Genomic DNA, 22441 nt, shown 5'->3' on the forward strand with positions numbered 1-22441 from the left:
TTCGCGAATGCTATTTCCAAATAAGATGAGGCCCTGACATGACACGGCTCCGCAGACTGTGTGAATAACCGAAGACTAATCCAACAAGGCAGTGTTTCCAAAGCCAAAATCCTGATGTCAGCTCACAGTCTAAGAACTGCTGAAGTCCTGCGGCCCGTGGCCACTAAGTCATTTGCAAGCCAAAGAGACCCAAGGTTCTCATCTTTCCTGTAATGACTTTCCCTGTACACTCTGTCTGGAACTTCAATTATCACGTGGAAGATAAGAAGCTGGCGGGGACGCATCGCAAATGAGGACAGCATAAGAGACCCGTCGCGTATTCCGCGCGGTCGGCGTTTCAATTCCAATCGCGTCTCGTTTTCATTTGGGTCGGTCGTTTTCAAAACGGCACGGTCCAATCATCCCGCTCGAGATGACAGATACTCGTGAGTTAGTTATGCCGTGCGGAATATAAAGCCAAAGGGGAGTTTTAGAAAGGCACAAAACGAGCAGCGATTTGACAGATTTAGAATCATCTTCCTGTTTTGACCGAGGAACATGACGCAGTGACTTAACAAGGGTAATTTTCCCTACACGGGGCACCACGAAGTCTGACTGCATTATAAATAGATTATTTTCAAGTTACATTTTGTAAAAAAAAAAAAGAAAAGAAAGAAAGAAAGCAACACGTGGTCACTTTCCATCTCGTTGAGATTCATAACGAGGTTTGTTTCTAAAAATGAACGATTGCTCAACAGTTCAGACTTCGTCAGTGCTTCTTGGCATTAAAAACGGTAAAACAATGCGAGTGAGAAAATCACAATATATTATTTAATTTCCACGACAAAGTTATCAGCAATCAATAAAAAAAATTAAAAAAAGTTTTTTTTTTTTTTTTTTTTTTTTAAAGCGGGCATCATAAAATACAAATGTCAAACAAATCAAAAAAAAAAAAAAAAAAAAAAAAAAGTTCAAAGCCAAAAATAACACATTTATGTACAGTGATGCACAGCATGGCTCGTTCAACCGTTTTAACAGGAGAGAATTCAAATGTGCCCACAAAAGCAAACACGTGTTTCACATATGTCCGCCGTCGATAGATCTCCCGTCTGGTGCGAACGCGGCTCTGCCTCGGGCCCAAATTATCCACGAGACAATCAAATTGCTTTGGTTTTCAGTCTGTGCTTCGAATGTGCAGAATTTGCCATGAACGCAAACTGCACTTGCCGTGACACTTAAACTAATCGTGCTGCCGCTCGAAACGGTTTAACCCCTTGAATCGCTCGGCATGAAATGTCCCAATTTTCCAAACGTCTCGCTGAATCCTAATCTCGCCCGTTGCTCGGCTCCGACGATTGTAACCGACCCAAATCCAAGTGGAGTTTTTCAGGGGAACATTTGCTGTTCGGCTGACGTCGCTACTTTCGTTCACCCTTTCTTTAATACTTTTAGGCTAAAAAAAAAAAAAAAGTGTGAAGGATGAAACCGCCGAGTTATTAGATAACAATAAATATCATTCTGAATCGTAGAGTACCTTTGTGGACTGAATGAACCTGCACGGTGACCTCATCGAGACATTATTGTTAATGTGTTTTCACCGGCATCGGGTGCGACGCCAAGTAGCAACGGTTTAAGGAGGCACGTCAACTCCACAACAGAAGGAAATGGGTTTCAAGGTACGGCATAATGTGCGGTCGGGCTTTGCCGTTCCTACAATCTGAGAAAAAATTTTTGCACGTGGTTAAAAAAAATAAAAAATAAAATGGACCGGCGGGCCTGTGTTAAAGTGAAGAGCACTCGGGACGCAAATCTTTCTTGGCAAAACGTCTCCGTAACCGCCGCGTTCAGCTTCTCGTCGTCATCCGAAGCAGTAGTATTCGTCGGACTCCACCCTGAGCTTCAGAGGCGAGTTGCCGAAGGCGTCGCCGTCAGCTTTATCCGCGAAGCGGTCGAGGCCCGTCGGGGAGGGGTCGTCCGGGAGGTCTTCCGCCAGGGTGTCCAGGTAGCTGCCCACAGACAGGCCGTCCAGGCCGTCGCTGTTGCCGCCGTTCAGACTGCCGAGGCTGCCTCGCAGCGAGGCGCCGTCCTGGCTGTCCGACAGGCTGTACAAGCTGCCCGTCGGGCTGCCCTCTTGGCTGGCCACGCCTCCTTTGTCCTCGATCATCCAACGGACGGACTCGATGCCCTCGTTGATCGACATGAGCTGCTGCATCAGCTTCACGTCGATGGCTCGCAGGTTCGCCTGTGCGGCGGGAGGAAAAGACAACCCAGTCAGGTCATTGCGCTTAAAGAAGATCCGTTATTCAAAGGGATAAGTTTGCACATGTCGTTTGACGTTTTGAAACCGCCCCCGTACCTGTCCCGTGACCACGCAACAAGCGCCTAGTTGGCTGAACTTGGCGTAAAGATGGGAAACGAAAGGACGAAGCTTGCTCGTCTCAGTCAAAAGCAAATTTGATGCACCGACCAACGCAAAGCTGACTCGGTTACGCGTTGCTGCTCTTTAGGCGAATCCTTTTAAAAGGTGTGAAGATGAAAATGTGTGCTTTTGTGGACTGTTATGGCGTGAACTTCTATTTAACAGACAGATGCTAAAGTACAATTGCTCTTCTTATCTAACTCTTGGCAAGAAAGCTAAAAAAACAAAAACGTTTGCATTTCCCTAAATCTCAAACTGTTCATTCGCCGCAGTTATGACGCGAAACGGTACGCCTTCAAATTATGCCGAGCCAACACTACTATCACTTCCAACGTCGGCATCAAAGTTCACAGCTGATTCTCGACCTTGGAAAACAGTTGGGATCGACCGCGGTGAGATTTGTTTTTTTTTTTCCCTTTTCCAACTTTCACTAATCTTATTTCGTCTGACGGCGAGAGCACCGTGCGCCGCTTTGTTTAGACCAGCAGCCGTTGTTGTATCACGCTGGAAGTATGAGGCACCGGAGAGGGAAAAAAAAAAAAAAAAAGGACTTGGGCTCGTGCAGCGGACGAGGAGACGGGATAATGAACGTTAGGCCCACTTAACACAGTACGGCCATTGATTGAACTCCCTGCCATGACAAACCACGCCATTGAATGCGGACGCGAGCGGCGAGCCCGCGGAGCCATTTGAAGGGATTCCCCCCCCCCCCCCCCGTTTCTACTGCGTGACAAACACCGAGTCCGAATGAAAAATTGTAAATGGGCAGCTGGAACATCCCGCCACAGTCAAAACCCGCCGAGGCAGACGAGTAAATTTGCAACGTTTGGTTCATATTTCCGCCAGCGTGTTTTGAGTTGTGATTATAACCACCCGTTTCATACACCAGTAGAAATCTAGCAGCTGGAGTTACACTGGAATCGATGCATCTGTGTCAATAATGGGTTTTTTTTTTTTTCAGAAACAATCGGTGCCGAATTATTGTGTCCGCGTCGAATGGCAAACAACCGCAACGTACTTCTTTTTTTTTTTTAGGAAGAAACAAAAACAAAAAAAAGACAGATCTTTCTAAATTAATTGATTTTCTCCTTTGATGAGGTGTAGATTATTTCAGCCTCTCAAATAATGGAAAAGAAAACGCAAACACATTGTTCCACCGGACCTGTGCACACTGAAACAGAGCGGTCTGCTTGGATTAGTGGTTAAGCTGTGAGGAGAGCCACAAAAACAGGACAAATACTGACGGCCCGAATTTGCCATAGAGCCGCCTAAAAAGTTAAGAGACCACTGGTGACGTCGCACTCTATTGTTTTTGTGTAAATCCTTTTTTTTTCTTCTTCTTCTTATATGAGGAGAATTACAGGATGATTTTTTTTGGTTGTTGTTGTTTGTAAATCTGTCAATTAAAGGCTGTTCAATGTAAGAGGAGAAAATCAGCCAGTGCCAGGTCCTATATTGTCCTTCACAGCTGAATAAATCTAATCCAATCCAATCAACGCACCCGTTCTCCGGGGTCGGTTTGCCGGCCCTTCTTCAGCCCGCAAAACTCAGCCAACTTGACCATCTGCTCAGGAATCCTAATACCTTTCATGACCTTACTTGTGTAAAATGGGGGGTGGGGGGGGGGTATACTGTAACCCTAGAACACGAACAAAGCTTCGGTCTGACGTGAATGAGATTTGAAAAGTAACTCCTTGACATAGAACCGTGTAATCATGGGAGGATAATTAAACTGGCGCAATTGGAGTAGATCGCCTCCAGTGTTGGGGGGGGGGGGGGGGGGGGGGGTTGTTTCCTGAGGTGCCTAGGGTTCAACAACAACAACAAAGGTTCTTTACTCAGTGCTGAGTGTGAATGGCTCTCACCTGCTGACCCGCTTCAACGGTGCTTTAAAAAAAAAAAAAAAGACTTTTACGCACGACACTCCAAACTGGGATTTCGCCTCCAACAGCCACATGTTGATACGCGGACCGGTTTTCCATGCAGCATTTTTTTTTTTTTTTTTCCCCTGGGTGCCCGGGCAGGTTTACAGTGTACACAGTAGGAAAAACAAACAAAACAAAACAAAAAAACACACGCAAATAGTTCTTTACCTGTCGCGAACCTATACGAGGGAGGGGTTTGCCGGTTTTTGTGTAGTTTTTTTTCTCTCTCTCTCTCTCTCTCTCTCTCTCTCTCTCATTCATTTGGACATAAGTAGCTTGGGTAAAGGTAAAACAAAATAAAAAAAAAAAAAAATCGCCTGACTTTGCGTGAAATTACAAGTTGGCAACTTTAAATTCAGGACTCGAACATAAAGCAATACGGCGTCTATTTACTGTCCCTGAGCTCCGTAGCATCGGCACACAATATAAACAGCGTGGAGTAGTATTTCAACTGTGATAGAATTCCCGGACGTGTCCGTTCAAATGTTACGGAGAAAGAAAAAAAAAAAAAAAGACACTCACCATCTCTTGTTTCAGGAATTGCATTTTGCTCTCCAGCCTTTTCAGGTCGGCGGAATTGGCAACGCGTTCGCCGTTCGCCAATTGCGGCGCCGCCGCCGACTTGTCGTGTTTGTCGCTCTGTCTTCCGCCGGCGAGAGACCGAAACAGACTCTCCGGAACCTTCCGACCCAACTTCGTCTCTATGTCCCTCAACTCGGGCGCGACGCTGCTCTTCTCGTCCATTGCGGACTTGTCAGAAGCTTCAGGCGTTTTCAGTGAGGATGTGGGGTTTTTTTTTTTTTTTTTTTTGGGAGGGAGGGGGGGGGGGGGGGGGGGTTTACAGACCCCACGAATATATCCTCCCAAAAGGTCTCGGAGACGCGCGCGAACTATTTCCAAAGAGGACTCGAAGTAGCGAAGAAAGTCGCAGCGCTCGCGCTCATTGCAACTTCTTTTTTGTTGTTGTTGTTGTTGTTGTTGTTGTTTCTTTCACCCGGCTCACAAGAGTGCGCGTGAAGCCCGAACACTCTTCAGCACTGGATCCGCTGCAGCACCGACAGACCTCCCATTAAAAGCTGGTGACCAGTAGCAGGACAGGTTTTTTTTTTTTTTTTTTTTTTTAAAGGACAACCCTCCCATCCGGGCGCGTCCTCTGAAACAGGACACCCGACAGGTGAGGCGACACCGGGGGTGTAAAAAAAAACAACAAACAAACAAAAAACGGTGCGCCAGGGAATAGAGCAAATGCCTACTGCAAATGTTAGCTCGTTTATTATGAGTGATTTTTTAATATTTTTTTTAAAGACAATCAAATGATGGACGCGAGTGTATATTCGATGTTCATAAACGCACGTGTGTTCATCGCTGTCACTGTAATACATGTGTGTGAAGTCAGGCAAATCCATAACATGAAGAACATTTAATCAATAGCATAATTTGACAAGCTCTCAGATTCGACTGCATTGCATATAAATGTAAAAACAGAACATCATTCATGACCACTTCAACTATTTTTGTTGAATTTATAATTTACTTTAAAAAAAAAAACACACACACACACACACACACAAAGAGCTACATTTCTTCTGAATCATCACCCTCCTGTTTTTTTTTTATTCTTTTTTTTTTTTTTTTTCCATAATCTATTTATTCATTAGCAACATATCAGGTCATGCGGATCAGTTTATTCATCATTAAAAAAAAAAAAAAAAAAAAAAACCCAGTGCTGTACTTGTCTTGCCCGAGTTTCAGAAATTGAACGACTGCACCCCCTTGTGAGCATCATCGCTCCCTTACATGGGCATGATCACGTATTCTCTAACAGTTAAGTGTCTGGCACCTCACTTGTATTACGTTGTGCAACTAAACTCACCTAAACGAGGAAGTCTGACGAGCACAGGGATTGTTACAGCCTCGGCACGTGGGAGAGGTTGCACATTTTCCCGTTTTTCAAAAAAAAAAAAAATGATCTTGGCATGTGTGGGTTCAAAAAAGTTACACAACGTTTAGCTTCACTTCTACGTTCTTTACAGCGGAGCACCTTTTAAGTGAAATATCAAACACCGAACTACAGAATAAATTGCTGCCGATACCGACGTGCAGATCTGACATTCTGTTTATTCATGTTCGCTTGATTTTTTTTTGAACACATTTCTGCCGGCAAAACGTTGGATCGTTGCAATCTTTGCAAAGCCGCGCTCTCACAGGTTTCCGGAAGTAACTTTTTTTGCGACAAAAATTCTTCGATAAGAGGGAAGTGTCGACATCTGCGTTATCTATGAAGAAACGGCATCCGTTTCTGACACGGGGGACAGCAAAAAGATGATTTTGATTTTTTTTTTTTTTTTTTTCACGAGAACAGATTCAAACTGCGTAGCGGTGTGTCATTGTGAAAGTAAAAAGAAGCGGCACGTGGGTGGAGGCTTTTGTTCGAGCAGCGATTTTAGACCACAGATTGGCTTTTTTCATCGTCGTACCGCTGGTACTGATCCCCGAGCAGAGGCTGGTGGCCCTCCATCTGGTAGGACCTGGCGCGCACGAAGCACGTGGTGGCGGCGAAAATGATCGCGACGACCACGAGGGCGGCGACGATTGCCATGGTTATGATTTCAGTCAGAGTGAAAGGTTGACCTGGAAGGGGAGAAAGTGGATGATTATTACCTTCGTCGTCTGCATCTGTTGAACGGGACGGTGCTAGAAGTTATCTCCAAAAAAAAAAAAAAAAAAAAAAAAAGGTTTTGTACCTGGCCAGTCAACTTCGTAAGAATAACCCAGATTTTCACGGGCCGCCACAAACATGTCAGAGTTTCTCATGGGAGGCCAGAAGGGCACCATGTGGTACGCCCTGTTGTGACCGATGGGGGCATTTTCTTCAGGATACACAGCCGAATCTGTGAGGAAATACTGTAAAGTTATCTTCAAAGCTCGTCACGGTGATAACAAAGCAGTAAAAATATATATATATATATATATATATATATATATAAAACAAATGCAGCGATTGCGGTGAAAAACGACAAGGACATGTGGTTTTCAAAGCAGATTTTGTTGCTAAAACACCTGGTCTGTGTCTCCTCAGCCATTCGTCAAATATAGCGTCAGTGAAGGTGTGGAGCAGGACAAAGATGGGGTCGTTGGGGGACAGGTGAGTCTGTCCTCCGGTCCCGTTTAGGAACAAGTGAGCCAGGTTGTGGAGGCTCCTCACGACTGGGTCATAGTTCCCCTGGGGGGCGCTGTAGCCTGCCGAAACAGCATGAAAGGGGTATGAGAAAACACTGCATGGTAATATAAAAAAAGACAAAGAAAACATCTTTGTAGTCGCTCGCCTTCAACGGTGTTCCTGAAGCTTTGGGAGGAGGTGGAGTAGTAGGGCGGCGTGTCAAAGGCGTTAACCTGCAGGCAGTCCGATATGTCCTTGGGCTCGGGCAGACGCTGGACCATCGGCCTGTTGACATTTCCTGCTGGGTTTCTCCTGATGGGAGAACTCTCAGTGCCTGGAGGGTGCAGGAGGAAGACGTCACGCAAACATTTTCTCTGTACTCAAAGAATGAAAAAGAATCCACGTAACATCACATGTCTGTCTGCCGTGGTTAAAAGAACAGTCGCATTACTGTTGCAGATGGTTCCCAGTGTGTCGTAGTCCTGCACGCCCTCACAGACGACCCTCCACTGGGAAAAGATGGAGTTTGGACTCAGGGAATTCATCTCAAACCTGCTCCTGGCTCCCATCAGGTCATCTGTGCAGATGTCGCACGTGTTTCCGCCGATGGCAAAGTTCCAGTATGGCAGGGCGAAGGAGAAGTCCTGCAGCATTTCCTGGTTGTCGGATGGAAAAATAAATCAAAGGTTAGAAAACAGAAGCGCAGAATCAGAGGGTTTACCGGAGACTTTATTGTGCTGCTGACTAACGTAATCCCACTACGTCAAACTGTCCAGAAAATCTCATTGGTATCATATCGTAGTGTCATAACACACAGAATAAATGAGTTATCTTCACACGCCGATTTGTTTTGAAGGGCCGTCTGAACAAGATCAATTCACAGTCAATAAAGAAATGTCCCATAAAGCTTTTGTAAAAAACAATTTGAGGGATGATAATGACTTAATGTGTAAAATATCTACACGAAGACTGAAACAGAGCGCGCGTGGTGGCGTGACGTCACGATGGATTTGGAAATGGTCAAACGTTTTGGAGAGAAGTTAAAGGGTAATGTTCACCCTTGCTTTGTCGCAACTTATTTCAACCGCCTTCAGTGCACAGCATTATTTCAGATAAGACATGCAGGTAAATGTAATAATAATAGGTAAATGTGTCAATACGGGATTTATAGGAATTCAAATATTCATTAAGATCAATGGAATATAAACCTGTGAGTTAACTCTACTTTAATCCTGTTTTAAAACAGGAAGAAAATGGACCAAATCTCATCCTGAAACTACATTTTTTTTTCCGATATGAAACCAGCCACTAAGTTATCTTAAAAAGAGTGAGCCCATATTTTATATAAAGCCCGTCATTTTTCTCAACAGAACAAACTAATCCGCCACACTATTAAAATCCAGACCCGATATGATTTAAATGCAGCAGGACATGGAGCCGAGGCACGTTTTAGTCACCTTAGTTCAAAAATGAGGTCTACCTCAGAGTGCCAGTATACCAGATATATATATATATATATATATATAAAAATAAAACTGGCTAATTAGGGAACACAATTAAAGCCAAAACTTTCACTGGATGGAGTTTCTCTGCGCTGTCGAGGTTTTACATCCAACACAGCGACTCCTCATTTTCTGTACTTCATCGTGACCCACCGGATGGATTGAATACTTAAACGAGCTCTCCGCTGGAAGGGATCATTAACAGTCTCCACACATCACCGCGGTGAGCGGCGCACTCGAATAACTCCTCTCACCGGCGGCGCTCTTTCCAACACTCTCGGTTTCTCCGAACGGACGGCGTGCGCTGATCAAAAATCGCAGCGCGTCACGCGGTTCGAGTCCCGTTTTACGCGCTCGCTCGCTCGCTCGTTGCGTCATCAACGTGGTGATTTTCCTCGCCAGTTTAGTTGCGGGGAGACGCGTGACGCCAAAAGAACCAAGCGGGCTCATCGAACGGGCGGGCTACTCGTCGGTGACGTGCCGGTGAATTACAAACAATCAGATGCATAGCGCGCACACACACACACACACACACACACACACTCAGGCAACCGGAAACACAATCCATTCATATGGTTTCTTTAGTTAAAACATCAACGTTGGAATTATTTGACAGAATTTTGCATGCGTCACTACTGCTCTAATATTCTCTGCGTAGACTGTCCCACCTGCATGTCGCGCTCCAGCTGCAGCAGGTGGTACCTGTGCCAAGTGACGAAACCGGGGCCCTCGTGCGAGAAGTCCACTCCCCCGAAGCTGGTCTGCCCCGGGCCCAGGAACGTCTTGCTCACGGAGTAATAGTGGGTCCACACGAAGTAATTGTAGATGGTGACGTTTTCGAACTGCATGGTGTTCCCGTCGGGCCCGAAGATGTTCGCATAGTGCCGCGTGGCGATCACCAGGTCGGGGTGCACCGTGCGCTTGGCCCGGTCCAGTGCGTTCACAAACGCACGCTTCTCTTCCGGGCTGAGCCGCATCACGTTTCTCCTCACTGGGGGGTGGGAGGAGGGGGTGGGGGGGGGTTACAGCAGAAGGGGAAACCGGATTAACTCAATCAGTCATGCGTTAATTTGGGGATCAATTTTTTAATGACTGCAAAACAAAAAAATGTCAAGAACATATGTGTAACAGGCAGATTTGATTTTTTTTTTTTTTAGACAGTTTTCATTGTCTGATTATGTAATTGAATTCATTCTAAAAAAAAAAGTTTCTGGATACTTTCAGTTTGTTTCATGGGGCTCTAATTTGAATAAATGTTGTCAAACCCGTCTTCATCGTTATCATTCAGCTGACGCATTCATCCAAAGCGATTTACAACACACCGATGGCAATTTTAGGGTTCAGTGTCTTGCTCGGGGACGCTGAGGCATGTGGACAGGGGGGAGCTGGGGGTCGAGCCACCAGCCTTCCAGACTAGTGTGCAAACCACTCCGACTTGAACTACAGCCTCGCCTATCAGATCGGAGCAGATCAACACAATAGCCAAAATCCATCAATTCTTAGACTAAAGGGGTGCTGAAGTGCCACTGAACAATCACCGAACTCCAAATCTAACTACTTCGCGGTTCTGTTGGAGTCTAAATCTATATATCTATAAATCTATCTACCGTATCGCACGTCACTGATCAGATGTCTTCCCGAAGGAAGCGCACTTACCAACACTGACTGGCCGGTCGCAGTTGGGTCCAGTCATTCCGTGCTTGCAGCGGCCGCAGCTATAACCGTCATAGTTCCCATTACATCGACAGGTGCGATTGAAGTAACGGTCGGGCCATCGCTCCCGATCGTCCCGTCCGTCGTGCGGGTACTGAGGCCCGTGCGGGCGGTCGTCAACCAAGATGGGAGAACACTGTCCGCGCCCCACGCTGACGCCACACGGGTCGTTATTCAGTCCAGAGGGTGACGGACAGCACTCTCCACTCCTGATTCCCTCCGGTGTCACACACACCCTGGGGAACTGAGCGCCAACGACCGCCGCGCACACGAGCACCAAAAAACAGCACCGCCACATTATCCGAAGGTGTTTCCAACCTTTACGCACGGCTGCGGCTGATTTCGAGTCAGTTTCACCGACTGGATATTAACTTGAAAATATAGGCTGCACTTCAACTAACCCTTTATCCAAAAAATAAGCGTGCATCACTTCAACGCAACAGCAATGACTTTCCCTGCCAAATGAGTGAGAGCAGACCCCCCCCTTCCATGCGCCCATGCAGGCCCCTGCTTCTATTTCCACCCAAACCACTGAACCGTCGACCTTAAATACCGGATTAGCGCATGACTACCCGGATTTTCTGATTCCCGCGTGATGCCATCACATAACATAATATTTCCTCTGGGGATGGAGGGAAAGAAGGGAGCGTGATCCGGTCATGCGTGGTGTTATTCTTCTCAAAATTCCCTGGATTTGGTATGAGACATGAATGCAACGCGAATGGAAGAAAGTCCAATTACAAAATCTGAAAACACAAATTATGATGAATGAGCTCGCTCACCCACGTACACGTACTGCAACGTTTCAGCGCGCTTTTATGAGCTGTGTCTGAAAATTAATTTGCTGTGAAGTAATAGGTCCCCCCCCCCCCCACACACACACACATGTAGCCTTTGGCACAGAAGGAGATGTTTGTGGATTTTTAATTACTCAACATGAAATAACCAAAAACGTTTCCCAGAGTGGTAAAAAAAAAAACCCTCCCCCCTCACTCTCTCTCTCCCTCTCTCTCTCTCTCTCACACACACACACACACACACACACACACACACACACACACACACACACACACACACACACACACACAAACAAAAATGCCAGGATCTAATCTTGAAATACCTGAGGTTCATGTGCTTATTAAAGTTCGGGTATTTCGGGTCATTTGACTCTCTCTCTCTCTCTCTGTGTTTGTCTCTCTCTCTCTCTCTCTCTCTCTCTCTCTCTCTCTCTCTCCCTCCACCTCATTCTTTCGAAAACCCAAAAGCCAAGAGCACGTGAGGCATGGAATTAATCCACACATTTATTCCACAAAAATAAGTCTGTGTGCAATTATTTTTTTTATTATTCCCATTTCATGTTTCAAACGTGAAAGTGAATCAACGGGCAACGGGTGATATTTCCACGCATTTGATGTGCAATAAACTTTCACGCTTCATTCAAACGCTTTCAGTGGAAATAAACAGCTGTGCACTTTTGGTATTTTGTTTCACTCTTTTCCGAATAAACATGGCCTACTTTAAATGCGCCAGACTGCATTTGAGCTGCACCTTCGTCTTTATGTTTGCCCCGCAGCAGACAAAGTTAGTTAGTCTTTGTTTCAGCTCATGATTCCACACAGAAGGTTTGTTTGTGGCACGGGGAAAGGAACCAACGCAAGCCCTTTTCTGCTGTAAAGCCCTTTCGTCTCCAACCAGGTGGCAGTAATGTGAAGTGTGTGTGTGTGTGTGTGTGTGTGTGTGTAGTATGAGTGCTGGGTGTGTGACGGCCACTGCCACGCCGGAGAGATTGGGAATAAGGAGGCTGGAGATTTTTGAAGGCAGTATGCGTGAAGCAGGGAAGTTTGTTGTTTGGTTGGAGATATGAGATAATTAGAATAATAATTCGGATGGGACGCAAAAGTGAATTTCGCGTGAAAGCGGTTCATTTTTAATGCTTGGAACACATCTTGCTTCACCTTTTCTAGGGACTGCCTGCGCAACGTTCCTTTGACGTCTCCCTCCAATCAGTCCTTCACTGAGTTGCGGGTGAAGGAGCTCAGTTGGAAACAAAAAAAAAATCTTTTATTACTTCGAAATGAGCCGACGATACAAGCGACACAAAGAAAAAAAAGATGATCTGTTTATGTCGACGAAGCCTCCAGCGATAGATAACTCTTAGGACTTGGAATCTAGGGCGCGATCAAAAACGCCCAAAGCATTACATCCGTCCCATAAGTCACAGCAGGCTTTACCCTGGGTTGCAGAGAGGTTACAGGATAGCTGTTAATTGTCAGATATAATTCAGCAACAACTAGAGCATGTATATCAGCTGTCCTCCGGGGCATCAACACCCACTAATTAGCAGCAGATGCTTTGAAAATTCACACATCTAGTGATGGTGATGGGAAGATCCTTCAGGAGAGGCAGAAAAAAAAAAAAAAAAAAAAATCAGGTTAATGTATGCTTCTACTTGAGAGACACTCCTTGTCACGTTTCAGCAGTGGTGGAAAGTCACGATGTACATTTACTCAAGCACTGTACTGAAGCACAAATTTGAGTTACTTGTACTCTACTTGAGTATTTTCATTTGGTAGTACTCCATTACTTTTCAGAGGGGAATATTGTCCTTCAAACCTCATGCCATTTATTTGACAACTGCAGTTACTTGCCAGTTCAAAATTTGAAACAATGGATAACATAACAAGCTTTTAAAACACAACGTATTGTTACGGATGAAACCAGCGGTTTCCAACCTGTCTGTCGTCCGATATCTTATAAAGTAAAATAACTGGGGTCGCATTTCAGACTTCTATGAGTTGCTAACAGCTCCACCAAACGGTGACTTTTACCTCTAAACTTCTCACATGGTTTCATTTCAATAAATGCTCAAATGATCTAATATCTCAAAAATGTAATATGAGAAAAAAACTTCAAAAATAAAAAAGATTTGCGTGTCAGAACTTAATTATTTTGTCTTTCCCCTCTCAGTAATCATTTCACAAACCCTCATATTTATCTGCTGTTCCTGTTTTAATTTTTTTTTTTAATTTTTTTTAAATCAAAACCAGCTCTAATTGCCCCAGCTACAACAGGAACATGCTCCGTACACACTGATGCTTCGGTATCAATAATGTACTCATGTCATATATAATCATATGTCAGTCAGAGGGACCAAACCACAACTTTAACTTTAATACTTGAACTACACTTCCTGCTGGTACTGAGTTTACTTCAGTAGAATTTTTCATGCAGAACTTTTACTTGAAAATATAAGTAAAGCATCTGAATATTTCATCCAACCGCTGCATTTCAGATGTGGGAGAGTTTTTCATGTTCCCAGCAGAGTAATTTTCCCTCTAAGCTTCTCAGACAGTTTTGAATTCAAAAGCTTTTGAAGCCCAAAGAGGTGAAAGTATCAAATATTTCAACACGCAAATTGTAGTGAAGAAAGAAGACGAATATTTACAAATTGGTGAAGCTCGAGTTTGTGTTTGTAACCCTCTTAATCCTCAAATAACTCGTCCGATTCATTTTGTGACCCGCGGTTGGAAACCACTGGACTCAACTTTATAAAGTAATAGCTTTACATAAATAGCAAAATCCTACTTACATATCAGTATTAACAATCTAATAATACACAATAGTATCGGTCACATATTTTTCAGACTTTGAGTAAATTCAGCTGATAATATTTAGGTCAGGTTTAGAATGCAGGACTTTTACTTAATTAAGTAATTAAGTACTTTTCTATTGTTGCACTTATACTTTTACTTAAGTTGGGTACATTAACACTCGTCTCATCACGAAAACAATATTGAGGAATTTACCAGTGAAAGGATTGATGTTTGGTGCCGTTTGCTCTAAAAGTAACAAGTTAACTTTATTCTCAGAAAAAAAAAATCATTAATGTCTATAGTATAAATACTGCGTGTTCAGTAATTCACCATTTAAATGTTCTCCTCACGCACATATATTAATATCATAAGAATGCATCAAGTAGGGAAACTTTTTTCCAGTGGGATTGCACACACCAAAAGGCAAAGACTCTTAACCCAGTCACATGTGCTTCACGTTGGCCATCATAATTCCTGGGGGGATGTTTTGTTTCAGAATTGGGGCATGACCGGGAGGATTACACAAAGCTAGCACGAAGCTCATTCTCATGTAGTACGTTTGAAAAGGCAGCCGTGGTCCTTATGTATATGTAGTTCCCATGTTCACCTTTTGGGAACTTTTAGGGCGACTGGTAACGTGGCAAGGTTGTTCGGACCATTTCAAACATCATTTCTCCGGAGCCTCCACCCTCTCCATTTCTTAAATGTCAAGATGAATACTCTAATAATTATAATTAGAAATTATTTTGACCTTAGAGTCTTACACTGGCCCTAAATTAATTTTCTATGATTTATTGTCATAAAAGAGACCTGGGTATTTAATAATTCATCGCGCTATTGGTCCGAAAATGCACTGCTGTGTTTTAAGGTCAGGTTTCAGGACAGACGGAGCCAGCGATCGGCTGACTGTCTTTTGTTCGAGTCTATAAAGAAGCTTTTGTTTTCAACATTTCTCTGCCAAACTCTTGTGCTGTTCACTTTGGGCCAGAAAAATTTGAAACTACATTTAAAAAAACCCAATTCCTTTATTGCCAATTTGTCAATCAACTTAATTTGTAAAAGCCAGTTATTTTTTTGTGTGAAATGTATGCCAATTAGACACAGTTACAGGACTGGATTTGCTTGAGTCAACAGAGTAAACAGTGGAACGGAAAGGTCGAGGGTCATGTCACGATGATCTGAAATGGATATGAACACACCGAGATCCAAACATACAAGCGCACACACAAAGCGCAACCCATTATTGGCTGATCTTTGTTCGGAGATCCGCTACGCCGATCAGCTGTGGGTTCCACACGTGTCCATTTCTGCCCCGCCAGTCCCGTGACCGCTGCTCGGCCCGACCTCCCTTTCATCCTCGCGCTCACATCTGCGCTTGTGTGTGAATGAACCTCGGGCGGGACGGAGGATCATGTGAGAAGATGTGACTTGGGTTTAATGGTAATCCTCGCCTTCGGTGAAAAAAAACCCCGGCACAGTGGGAGTCATTAGGAGGGAGCTCCACGGGAGCGGTTCGTACGACTGCCCGCCTCCTCGCCTCCTCGCCTCCTCGCCCCCCTCTCGGACGACGCCGGCAGCCGCTCGTCACCCTCCACTTTCTCACCACGGCGCGCCTTCGTGCCACTTGTTTCACGTCATCCCTCCGTTCCTCGTGTTCCTCTCCTTCTCTGTAAACGACGGGAAAATTAAAACAGTTTGGAAACTGTCTCAAAGACGTCCCATGTGTAACACCTCTGTTGCAGCCTCGGGCGTCCGTGGCTGCAGCAACAAGAGACAACAGCCACGCTGGCGGCTCCGCTGCTATACTTAGACGCGGCAGTGCTCGGAGCTACGCGGTAACACCAGCGCGTTAACACCATCACAGTCACAATGCTGACACATTAATGTTAAGCATACAATTTACCCTGATTACCAGCTCAGTTTAGCATGTTAATTTGCTCATGTTTGGTAATTAGCGCTTCACAGAACAGCTGAGGCTGACGGGAGTGTCACCCGTTTGGCGGGCGTTTGGCCACAAATCAAAGCATTTTATAAGCTGGACTGTCAGAGTTGCTGATGCCAAGATGAAAAGGCAGAGGATCACCGAAGTAATTCACGATCATCCTGACGAGTTTACCGCATTTAGCGAATGGCAATCATTTCATAGTTGTCAAGGCATTTCCCTCAAAACGGCGAATGCCAACCCTCGTGGTGAAGCTGGAACTCTTGACGACTGTAAATATTCGTATAAAATCCACGTAGTAAATGTTTGAAACGCTGAGGAAGTCAAAACGTGGGCCCGGCCGAGGAAACGCCAAGGCAGTTAACCCAATTCAAATAGACAAAGAGGCCAACAGGAAGCGACAGAGCCACAAAACTGCTCGCACGCCCAACAAAGAGACAAACAAAATAGTGTGTAAATCAAACTGAGTGTTCCATTCACTTGACCGCTACAACAGAAGGTTTTAATGTCCAAGACAAACTACTCCCGTTCTGATTTATCACATCAGCGTAGCGTTGGCATGGCACGCCGTGAATTAGTGAGGCGTTTGGTCGGGCAAGGCGGGAAGTCAAATTGAGTCAGTCGAGCTCTGTGGTGTTATTCCACATGAATATGGCACTTTGCGAGCGCTTTAAAACGAAACGCGTTGTGTGGTAAATATCGACGATGAGGAGGTTGAGGTTGAGAAAAGTCGGGCTGCTGATGTGTATTCCAAATGAGCTCAAATGAACGAGTTGATCGTGAATGAGCGCACCTTATGCTGGGAATACAGTTGACCGCTTCATGGAGCCGGGGGGCGGAGGGAGTTCTGTGCTGTGTTTCCGTCTCATGATCGAAGGCCCGGGGAGGTACCGTGGAATGCACGAGGTGGATTCTTATCTCCTCGCATGTGTTCACTGCATACTTGTTGTTTCATTTCTTAAACTGCGTCCACATACAAATTTGGAATGTCTTTTACAATTTTTTTTTTTTGAACACAAGATACAATACAATGCATGGTCTGATGGACTAAGTTAAATTCTGGGATTTTTTTTTTTCCATTTTATTTAATATTTTTTTAAATGTAATTGAATTAGTATTTATTCATGAATTTATTCCATTTTATTTTCTAATTATCATTTAATTTAATAATTTAAAAAAAAAATGTCACTATATTGGTGTGTTGTTTGCAAATGTTCAGACTGCGTATGTTTTACTGTTGTTGTTTATGCTGTTCCTCTTTTTATAAAATAAATAAAAACTGCATGCACATCATGTGTTGTGTATATAATTGCAAAACTAAATCAATTTAGATCCTTCAATTGGGAAAAAAAAACCAAAAAAAACTCCATTAAGCTTCTCACCATATCTGGTGCAGGAATACAGATAAGCTGGGGAATAAGGGAATGCATTAATATTGCGAAATACCGACGTGCTGCGGGCAACAGAGACTTTTTTTTTTTTTTTTTTTTTACAATTAAACAATTAATCCCCTCAATGGAGTTTGCTGTGATAAGCACATTAACAGTCACAAGCTTGAATTCCAACACAAATTACTTGTGCTCGGTGGCATGGTAATAGTTGGTGGGACACAATGACTGTATAGTTTAATTACACTTAGTTAAACCATTAACAAACAAGCATTTTCTTTTGGCCCAAATTGGATCTCCACACCGTGGGTGTAATACAGTACAAAAACCAGCAGAGGACAGTGACATCTCATGTAAAGATTTCTACTGAGACAAGCATCCAATCTGTGTTTCCAGCAGCTCTGGGTGGGGCTCCATCCGCTGTACACATGCTGTACATTGTAGACACAGAAAAGCACATTTTCAGCCATAGTTTGAACTATAAACCACCTTCCTCATAAGGAATTGCACTTCTATAGAACATCGTCTTTTTGAAAGCCCTTAACTCATTATTCTTAAAATATCGCACAACCTTAAGTTTTCAATACAAGGGAAACCTTTACAGTTATTATTTTATAGCTCACGCATCCACCTGAAGGTTTTACACTGGGACAGTGAAAGAACGCAAAGGTCTTTGCGTGACAGAACGAAGAGACGCAGGTAAAGTAAGAGTGCCTCCACTACGAGCTTGTTCAGAACTTTTAGGCGCTATATTTCACATCAGTTTTGCAGAAATACAGAATAGGCATTTTATGTGCGAGTCAGAGAGAACTTAATTTGTTCCGCCAGCGAACTTCTCAGAATGTAGTGCCAGCTCGAGGTAGACTGACACGCTGATGAATAGCAGGAGTTATTCCCTCAAATGGAGGCCTCCGCGAATATCGGGATACTGTCTACTTAGCACATGCACCAGCATCTTAAATCTGCTGCTTTCCAATACCAAAGCACTTCAGGTGATTTACATAGCAATAATTTAAACAGCAGAGGTGCTGTGACCGGGCGTTGGCAATAAAATACAGAGATCTACTGCACAGACTGCTGCTACCACTTAATTGCTTTTTAACAGTCATTAGTCTTGCAGGAACCTCTTGAAAGGGCATCATTTTTTGGTCAATCCTTTGCTCTACTTCACTCATTTCTTACTGATGTGTGAAAATGAGGGAGGTTATTGACAGGTACTGTAAATGGGAGAGGTGAGGGTAATTCTGTGGGAGTTGACTATGTCACAGATCATCGGAGACAGCAGCAGTAATTAGTGAAGAACACTGGAGTCTTGCTCCGGGTTGTGGCTGGAACACAGCTGGGTTGGAGGGTTGCGCCAGCCTCAGCCAATTAAAATGCTGGATAGAAGAAGCTGATGACAGGGATGAAGGCTAAGAGCCGGTTCATCGTTACTGGAGAAACACTTTTTCGAAATAACAATGCTGAGGAGGGATAGTTATGAGATTTTGTAATTTTCAGTGGTCACATCTGATGCACAAGTTTTCTCCCATAAATATATACATATAAAAAAAAAACTGCAGAGATTATACGACCATATTTGTTTGTACCGATTGACGGGTATGGTTATTTTTGCGGCTTAAATTGATGGCGACACATGAAAGGCGCAGATGAAGTGACAGCGTCTCCTGCAAATTCACCTCAAGTCAGAGATTTTGGATCGACGTGTCCGACTGGACTTGTCGATCGTTGTGTCGGCGGAGCTACGTCAGCGCCAGTGAAGTTAGAAGTCGCGAATCCACACAAACAATAAAGAGACAAAGAGAAGTCGTAAATAGCAGTAAAAGGGATATAGAGACAGCCAGACTGCTGCATGATCTGCTTGTTTAGATTTTAAAGCTGGTGAATCCCTTCCTGCTTAGATAGATGTTGCCTAGCAATGCAAACAGGAATTTGGATGTTGCATTTTATGACATTTTTATCAAAACTAAAAACAAAACAAAACAAAAAAAAATCTAAACTACATGTGTCGGTAAATAAGCAATGATTCTTGATCATAGTATAGAAGCTGACAAGTTACGCAATTATAATCAATTATGTGGAGACATATCAAACTGGTAAATAGTAAAACAATCCCTTCCTTCCTTTGTAATCATCGAAATTGTTACAATCCATTACATAACAGCCGACATTTCATTCGCCATACCGCCCAACAGCCTCTCATCATTCCTGCCGGCGGCTTCCTTTTATCAAACAGCCAATACTTTCCTCCACTCCTGTATTGAGCTGTGCAACACACTGTCATCCCCTTGTTCCATTTTTCCCTTCAACTGCTCGGCCTCATTAGGTGTCCCCTCACATGTTGCTTTTTTGAGGCAGGCAGCTAAAGCTCACAGTCACCATGAACCAAGGGAATGGAGGAGCGACAGAAGATCTAAGGCCTGGGATTGGAGGAGAGACAGAAGATCTAAGGCCTTGGCGCAGGATTTTTGTATTTCTGGTTTCTACTTGACCCCTTTTGGACAAACGGCTACGGATACGCTGGCAATGTATGGAGAATATTCTTTGAAAGACCACTTCAGACTTTTCTGCTTGACAAAACAGAGATATTTCCTATAATGTACAGTAGGTGGTATATAGTTATTCGGAGTATAGAGCAATTCACCTCAGTCTGTGGGTGGATGAGAGACAGGCACTGATGTGGCATGAGCTTTACGGAGATGGAAGCACATTGCCTGTCAGGGTAAGGCATGCATGAACAATACAATAGATCCAAAATGAGCTCTAGACCCATTTTTCAGCTTATTACAGTCATAGTGGAGGTTTGTACATCTCTATGAAAATGTAAAATTCCCTTTGTGCCGTGTCACATGTGGGATGCCAAAAGTTTTTGTCACCGCTACCAACTTTTCTCAAACTCACCCGAAATGTATTAGCAACATGCTAATCCGCGCTCACACTGCATAAACTCCCTTTAATGAGTGTGTGAGAGAGTTTTCCTGAAAGAAATGAATTCAGCAGAACTTCTGAATACAGACTCGCTGTTGCGGCAGCGTGTCTTTGGTTTTGACGGAAACTCTGACAACAATCCAAACACTAAAGAAACACAAAGTTTCCCCGCGATAATGATATCACAGCAGCGTGGGCCATTTTTCATCAAATCAACCCTTGTCAAATTTCAGTTTCAAAAGGTGATGAGCCGGGCAAGGCTATTTTTCAATGAGACAATGTAAATAAACCTCATGGTCATTAAGAGCAAAATATGGTCAATCAAGACTGGTATGGTCCATCCTTTCTGGACTTCAATGTTGTTTCTACGTTCCAGTATACTCATCACCATCCAGGGAATGATCATCGAACAAAAGTCACACAGGAAGCAAAACTGTCTGCACGTGCCAAATCTGCCCTCCTGCACATTTCTTCTCTCTTTAACACTCCCAGACGTGATGATGTGCCGGCGAACACGATTCACCTGCCACAATCTCTCCGTAGCTCGCTCGGGTGGTGAGTCATTTATTAGCACTCCATTATGTCGTGTAGCCAAATGTATTTCATTTGTTATGCGTGCAGGGGTGACGAAGGTTGAAATGTTCTTGCTAATTTAATGCCCATTGAGACAGAAAATTGGATCTACTCCAGGGAGCTCTGATGAGTGTCGGGATGCCAGAGCTGCCAATTTCTGACCGAGATTAATTAAAATGAAATTTCCATGGGGCCTGTGACAGTCGCCTATCTCCTGTACATATTTCTTCATAATTGGAATCTCAGTCGGTCTCTTGAGGAGGAAGGGGATTCTCGGATGTTTCAGGAAACCGTGAGGGATTTGCTGAGGAGTGCACCGGGGAGACCCCGATTGTGTTTGCCCCCCCCCCCCCCTCCCCACCAAAACACACTTTGAAAGCTTTGAACACAATACCAGGACAAATAAATTTCTGCCAGTGAGATGACATAAATGACTTCGAGTTGTGGCAGACTGAAGGACAACGAAAGGCAAGCCCACTTACACTCCACCAGTGGGGCCAAAACCAATATATCAAGACCAACTACAACGGATCCAAGGCAATAATAGACAGTGTGTGGCTTTAGTGGCAACTCATGCATAACAACCTGGCTGTAGCATGAATAGAAGCTACATTACTTAATATGCTGGCACAGCATGAAAAAACAAGGGCACAACAAGATGGAGCACTTTGAGATTCAGGACAGGTGCGCTTTTCTTTCATTCTACTGGCTGCTCTTCTGCAGTTATAGCACTGAATCATTTCAAACAGCAGCACAACAAAACAAAATGATGTCGCATCACTAGGGCCTCGGTTAACCACTTTTATTTTTCTGTCAATTTTATGTGCTTTGAAAAAAACTGAAATTCATCAGCACACTATAATGAATGTGGCTCCAGCTTAATTTACAGCAGCAGTACGGGAATGGTTAAGGGTCAAATTGTGAGCTGCTACAGCAACAACTTCTCACAAATTCTATCATATGGTAAAAAAATATATATATGTAAAGGTTATTACAGGGTAGAAATTGGTCATATTTGGGGAAATGTTTTAGGAGTTTCGCTCCACTGATTTGACAAGTTCAGTTTATCAGTAAAGACATGGACTAGTCATCCTGTTAAAACTGGTATCATGCCGACTGTGGCTCTGGAGGGTGCTTTCCAAAGTTTGAAAAAAACAATTGTCTCAGCTTGTGTTGCAAGCTGGTGTTGTTGAAATTGAAAGCCAGTCAGAAAGGTTCAGCTGAAAAACACAAATGAAATTACACAAATAATGGAACTATGCAATTGTGTTCTGAAAAATGTAGGATTTTCAAAGCACTAAAATTCTCAATATTTCAGC

At 43.9% G+C, this 22441-nt stretch overlaps 2 protein-coding genes across 2 annotated transcripts; both read right to left on the reverse strand.

Annotated features, from left to right (window-relative positions):
• Positions 1 to 1110: 1110 nt before the first annotated feature.
• Positions 1111 to 5104, reverse strand: LOC138624747 (leucine rich adaptor protein 1-like). The gene is made up of 2 exons (XM_069705224.1): positions 4846 to 5104; positions 1111 to 2221 (listed from the first exon to the last, which is right to left on the reverse strand). Exons 1-2 carry the CDS (start codon positions 5065 to 5067, stop codon positions 1838 to 1840), a joined length of 606 nt encoding a protein of 201 aa, XP_069561325.1. The 5' UTR covers positions 5068 to 5104; the 3' UTR covers positions 1111 to 1837.
• A 1399-nt stretch (positions 5105 to 6503) lies between these two features.
• Positions 6504 to 11233, reverse strand: LOC138624748 (5,6-dihydroxyindole-2-carboxylic acid oxidase-like). The gene is made up of 7 exons (XM_069705225.1): positions 10642 to 11233; positions 9654 to 9976; positions 7935 to 8139; positions 7650 to 7817; positions 7384 to 7563; positions 7068 to 7214; positions 6504 to 6954 (listed from the first exon to the last, which is right to left on the reverse strand). The coding sequence occupies exons 1-7, from the start codon at positions 10994 to 10996 to the stop codon at positions 6767 to 6769; spliced, it is 1566 nt and encodes a 521-aa protein (XP_069561326.1). The 5' UTR covers positions 10997 to 11233; the 3' UTR covers positions 6504 to 6766.
• Between the last annotated feature and the right edge of the window lie 11208 nt (positions 11234 to 22441).

The sequence above is a fragment of the Brachyistius frenatus genome, unplaced genomic scaffold, assembly GCF_029030835.1.
Source record: "Brachyistius frenatus isolate BFR_SWC_R1_liver_20210118 unplaced genomic scaffold, ASM2903083v1 Contig_54, whole genome shotgun sequence".
Taxonomy (NCBI): domain Eukaryota; kingdom Metazoa; phylum Chordata; class Actinopteri; family Embiotocidae; genus Brachyistius; species Brachyistius frenatus.

Excerpts from the sequence above, each read along its gene's own strand:
- LOC138624747 (XM_069705224.1), bottom strand. The coding sequence starts at position 5,067 with ATGGACGAGAAGAGCAGCGTCGCGCCCGAGTTGAGGGACATAGAGACG. Across the intron at positions 2,222-4,845 it reads AATTCCTGAAACAAGAGATG|GCGAACCTGCGAGCCATCGA; the intron begins GTGAGTGTCTTT and ends CCCGCCGCACAG.
- LOC138624748 (XM_069705225.1), bottom strand. The coding sequence starts at position 10,996 with ATGTGGCGGTGCTGTTTTTTGGTGCTCGTGTGCGCGGCGGTCGTTGGC. Across the intron at positions 9,977-10,641 it reads CGACCGGCCAGTCAGTGTTG|TGAGGAGAAACGTGATGCGG; the intron begins GTAAGTGCGCTT and ends CCCACCCCCCAG. Across the intron at positions 7,564-7,649 it reads CTTCAGGAACACCGTTGAAG|GCTACAGCGCCCCCCAGGGG; the intron begins GCGAGCGACTAC and ends CTGTTTCGGCAG.